Source organism: Cyprinodon variegatus, unplaced genomic scaffold, assembly GCF_000732505.1.
Source record: "Cyprinodon variegatus isolate N-32 unplaced genomic scaffold, C_variegatus-1.0 Scaffold9, whole genome shotgun sequence".
In the NCBI taxonomy this organism is placed as follows: Eukaryota; Metazoa; Chordata; class Actinopteri; order Cyprinodontiformes; family Cyprinodontidae; genus Cyprinodon; species Cyprinodon variegatus.
In genome coordinates this window covers 1,832,740-1,837,895 of record NW_015150462.1, presented here as the reverse complement: position 1 = coordinate 1,837,895, position 5,156 = coordinate 1,832,740, and the positions used below count along the sequence as shown (strand labels likewise).

At 38.7% G+C, this 5,156-nt stretch overlaps 1 protein-coding gene across 1 annotated transcript in view; it reads left to right on the top strand.

The window, feature by feature from the left end:
- poglut1 (protein O-glucosyltransferase 1) overlaps nucleotides 1–5,156 on the top strand; it is a 6,564-nt gene extending 1,408 nt beyond the window's left edge. Inside the window, exons 2-11 of the mRNA XM_015378164.1 lie at nucleotides 1,245–1,335; nucleotides 1,502–1,645; nucleotides 1,749–1,884; nucleotides 1,964–2,085; nucleotides 2,505–2,564; nucleotides 2,699–2,798; nucleotides 3,786–3,844; nucleotides 3,931–4,098; nucleotides 4,184–4,240; nucleotides 4,322–5,156. Coding sequence (XP_015233650.1) covers nucleotides 1,245–1,335; nucleotides 1,502–1,645; nucleotides 1,749–1,884; nucleotides 1,964–2,085; nucleotides 2,505–2,564; nucleotides 2,699–2,798; nucleotides 3,786–3,844; nucleotides 3,931–4,098; nucleotides 4,184–4,240; nucleotides 4,322–4,478 — 1,094 coding nt within the window. The 3' untranslated portion in view covers nucleotides 4,479–5,156. The remainder of the gene's footprint in view (nucleotides 1–1,244; nucleotides 1,336–1,501; nucleotides 1,646–1,748; nucleotides 1,885–1,963; nucleotides 2,086–2,504; nucleotides 2,565–2,698; nucleotides 2,799–3,785; nucleotides 3,845–3,930; nucleotides 4,099–4,183; nucleotides 4,241–4,321) is intronic.

The window sequence follows — 5,156 nt, the reverse complement described above, 5'->3', positions numbered from 1 at the left end:
CTTTTTGTAAATTATTGAAGATTTTACGCAATCTAGTACTTGAGTTCAGGTTTGCCTCTCAAACCCATAGAAGCTCCACAAAAAGAAAAAGAACCATTACATTTTATTTTTCAAAAGATCCACCACCCAAGAAAAGACCAACAACATTCAGAGAGGATGTGCAGAACAACTCAGTTATCCAGAATTCATAAAGAACATTTTATTATTACTTATCTTATTAATTTATCCTTATTTTGGTCAATTGAATATGTTTAAAAACTTAATTTCCATCACATTTTCCAAATGAAACATCCAGAGAAGTGCTGTCTCCTGTCATGGTGAGTTTTTAATAAATCTACAGCCTCCTAGAAGGTCTCAATAGGTTAGCTGTTTTGTCAATTGTAAGAAAAACTTATAATGAATGAAGCTTTTTAATCTTTAGCCTATTACCAAATATTCATACACAGTGTAGTTTGCATGGGATCGATTGCTCTGGTTCCTGTATCAGTCCCAGTAATTAAGGAATAACTTATTAGTTCCCCTTAAACTGCAGAGAATAATTAAACAAATATGTGAAATTCTTCGTATAAAGTATATTTGAGATGCAAGTATTTTAGTAGGGCCCATTCTTTTTTACATCAATTGTCTAAAATCACCAGAATATAGAAATGATATATATATTCCTCATAACTATGGATCATTTGTTATTCAGTAACATTTACTGTGCTATAAAAATTCAAAATTTTGTCACTTAGTTTCAGTTAAATCTTCTAAAAACCTCCAACCTTATGGCTGAACTTATCCTCAGAGCCTTTTGATCGAACCCTGACAGTGTTTCCTGTCCAAAATCTCACCCCAAGGTTTGGATAAAAGTTTGCAGCCCTTAAATCTGAACCAAAAACTGAATTCTGGGGAGGCTTTGATCTCTTTGTGGTTGTTTTTGGCTTTATTTTATTTTTATGACTCATGAAGCCCTTCACTGTGAAACTTTGGTAATCTGGGTTTAGGATATTTTACAGGAAAGAGATTTAAAGATATTGGCTACTCTAAGCCCTGATTGGAGTTTGCAACAAATAATTTCACAAGGGAGACATTTTCACTGGTATTTTTTCATCATATTGGTACAAATGAAGCTGTGAAAAGCTCTACATTCAGATTTATCGCCATGAACTTATGATTTCTCATTAAAACACGGTGGTGGTAGCATCATGCCAAGGATGGATGGATAACGATGGCCTTAAACCTCTGTGCTCTATGTGCTCTAGGCAAAGACTGGAAGAAAATTAGAGAAAAGGTGTCTGAAGCTGTTAAAGGATACACGCCATGCAGCCCTGTCAACTGCAGCTGTCACCTGAGGTGAGTGATGTGTCGGCCTTCATCAACATCTCTTCTCCTCAATCATATTTGAAAGGAAAATATAACGTTATCCATGTCCAACAAACTAATAGCAAAAAAAGCAATGAGTTATATTTGAAACGAAAGGTGATTGGGGACATAACTTTTCTCCTGACTTCCATCTCAGCGTCCTCCATCATGATTTGAAGCTCTTTCAAAGGGGAATTTCTCAGGATGTAATGGCAGCTACTGTCCAGAAGGGGGTGGGCACCCACTACCAGATCATTGGACACAAGCTGTACCGAGAGCATAGCTGCATGTTCCCTGCCAGGTAGATGAACTCATCTAGTGTGTGTTTATTAGCATTCATGTTAAAGTAACTGTTTTAAAATGCCATAATGATATAAAGTGTATAAACTTTTAATGCTTCTCAGGTGCAGCGGAGTGGAACATTTCATTCTGGAGATCATCGACAGGCTACCTGACTTGGAGATGGTGGTAAATGTGAGGGACTACCCTCAGGTCCCCAGCTGGGTGCAACCGATTCTACCCGTCTTCTCGTTCAGTAAGGTCAGCATCTCTGCGATGTTTGTCAATGTTTGAAGTCACTTATTTATTTGTTCGTTTAAGATGTGATTTCTATTCATAGACGGCGGAATATCAAGACATCATGTACCCAGCGTGGACGTTTTGGGAAGGCGGGCCAGCCGTGTGGCCCATATACCCAACTGGACTGGGGAGATGGGATCTGATGAGAGATGAACTGAAAAAGTAGGATTTGATACCTTTTATTTAGAACGGTGACGTACATGAAAAGAGATTTGGCAAGAAAAACATAAAAAGTAACCATACAGTTCATTTTAAAGACATTTTTTGGTGTAAAAACAGGAGTTCAAATACAAATGACTAAATTATATTTTTAGTTTTTAAAAAGAGCAACAAAAAAATGTCTTTACTCCATAAGTTAAGATTTTATTTGTGTTATATCCCAATTTGGCCACTAGGGGTCAGTAATATGTTTTCTTCTCATAGACATCTAACAGAAAAGTTAAATTCACAGCAATAGTTCAGGATTAAATGAAAGCTAACGGTGCATCTTTTGCTTACGATTTCTCTTTTCTGGTTGCACTTTTAAACATCAGTATGAAATGTCTGGTTTTATCTAACATTATGTTTATTATCATCATTAGATCTGCAGCTCAGTGGCCTTGGAAGAAGAAAGAGACCAAAGGGTTCTTCAGAGGCTCTAGGTAAGTCATGTGACGGTTGTATTTCAAATCGTCTCAGACTGACTGTCAAATAAAAACATATACTGAATAAAAAAATATATTTGTTTGCTAGATTTTCTAAAGAAAGTCCTATGTTTTGCTTTTTCTTTCCGCAGAACCAGCCCTGAGCGTGACCCGCTTATCCTTCTGTCCAGAGAGGCTCCCGATCTGGTTGATGCAGAGTACACCAAGAACCAGGCCTGGAAGTCTGAGAAGGTCAGGCATGAAGCCACACCAGAGCCCCACCCCTCTGCATTAAAGGAATAGTACACCCAAAACATGATTAGCCTTCATTTTCTACTCACCCCCATGCTGAACAACACTCTGGAGTACTTTTTTGATATCTCAAATGCATCTGGAGATCTGGGAGGCTTCTTGCTGTCTGCTGACATTCAAATAATGGAGGTCTATTGTGCCCGAGACAGAAAGGTCCATAAAAGTCCACAAAAAACGTGTCAATATTCCTCCATACTGCTCGTCCAATGTATTCCAAGTGTCCTGAGTGGATAGCATCCAGAATTTACTCGAAACAAAGTCATTTAGAATGTTTTTAGAGCATAAACAGTAGTGTATAGGATTTCCTGAAAGCGCGTTCACAACGCTACGGAAGCCAGCAGACCAAACCAGATGAAAGTGCGCATTCAGCGTCTGCTCTGCCAATAATGCAAGCGTAGAAGAAGAAATGTGCTGTTTACCTGTGCAAAGAAAGAAACAACGAAAGAAAAATGTCTGAGGACTTCAGTGTTGAGGAAGAGCATGAGTTCTTTGCCGAGCTGAATGCGCACTTTCATCTGGTTTGGTCTGCCGCGGTTTCCGTAGCGTTGTGAACGCGCTTTCAGGAAATCCTATACACTACTGTTTATGCTCTAAAAACATTCTAAATGACTTCGTTTCGAGTAAATTCTGGATGCTACCCACTCAGGACACTTGGAATACATTGGACGAGCAGTATGGAGGAATATTGACACGTTTTTTGTGGACTTTTATGGACCTTTCTGTCTCGGGCACCATAGACCTCCATTATTTGAATGTCAGCAGACAGCAAGAAGCCTCCCAGATCTCCAGATGCATTTGAGATATCAAAAAAGTACTCCAGAGTGTTGTTCAGCATGGGGGTGAGTAGAAAATGAAGGCTAATCATGTTTTGGGTGTACTATTCCTTTAAGATCACTCTCTTCATTCCTTTAATTCCCTTTCATTTAGGACACACTCGGTCGACCTCCAGCTAAAGAAATCCCTCTGGCCGATCACTGTAAATACAAGTAAGCATCTTTTTGTAAGTGTAAGCATTTTAATTTAAAGTTTCAGGTTATTCATTGTTACATACATTGGATTGTTCCCTTTTTAGATATTTATTCAACTTCCGGGGTGTGGCTGCAAGCTTTCGCTTCAAACATCTCTTCCTCTGTGGCTCGCTCGTCTTTCATGTGGGGGACGAATGGCAGGAGTTCTTCTACCCTCAGCTCAAACCCTGGGTCCACTACATCCCAGTCAAGCAGGACTTGTCTGATGTCAGGTACTTTTTTCCTTTCATAACCAGAAAACAACCAAAAATTTAGTAAAAACCACTTTATGGTTAAAGTCACATTGTGCGTCATCAGGGAGCTGCTGCAGTTTGCCAAAGAAAATGATGCTATTGCAAAGGAGATCGCCTCCAGGTAGCCGGTTTATTATCAGATCTAGAAGTGGCTAAAATCCAAAGCCTTATGCTAACTCCTCTGCCTCTTCTCTCTCCACAGGGGTCAGGAATTCATCCTCAAACACCTTCAAATGGAAGATATTTCCTGCTACTGGGAGAGACTCCTGACAGAGTTCAGCCAGCTCCTCACCTATAAACCAGGAAGAAAGAGCAGCTACAAACAGATTGTACAGAAACCTGTGAAAACAGAGCTTTGAACTCTGCAGGATCAGAGCAACTATTGTGAAGGAGAAGCAATAATGAATGAATGTATTACTACGGTACAAGTTAAATCTCTCTTTTTTTTTTTTTAAAACTGGTTGTTTTCCAGTTTTGGGAGGAAAAAAAAATACCAAAAAAATATTTTTCCAGGCAGATTCCAGGCTATTTTTAAAAGTATATTTTAAACAGCCCCTAAAGACCTAGATCATCTAGAGAAACCAATAAAGTAGCCGTAACTGAAAGGAGACAGGGTATTTATCGTCCTTTAATCTGCCACAATCTGCAGTCTTTTGCAGTATTCAACAGGTTTTCAATAAGTATTACTCTTTATTTAGCACCATCCATCTTTCTCTTACCTTTGACCAGGATTATACCTCCATTATACCATCATGTCAGTGAAATAATGGAGTTTATTAGCCTGAAACAACTATTTCTAGCAGAATAAGTTTTATTCCATGCTGTGAAAATGTATCTAAATCTTTTATTTGATGTTTTTAGCACTTGATAGTTTTGCTCTGTGGGCTCGATGCATGCACCAACGCTTCAGTGGTGCTGGACCCATCACTAGGACTTGAAGATACAGTTTCTCTTATACCAGCTCCAAGAAAAAAACATAATAGTTTTCATATAGATCTGTTTAATGCTAAAGGGTTTAACACATTTCATACCTTTTT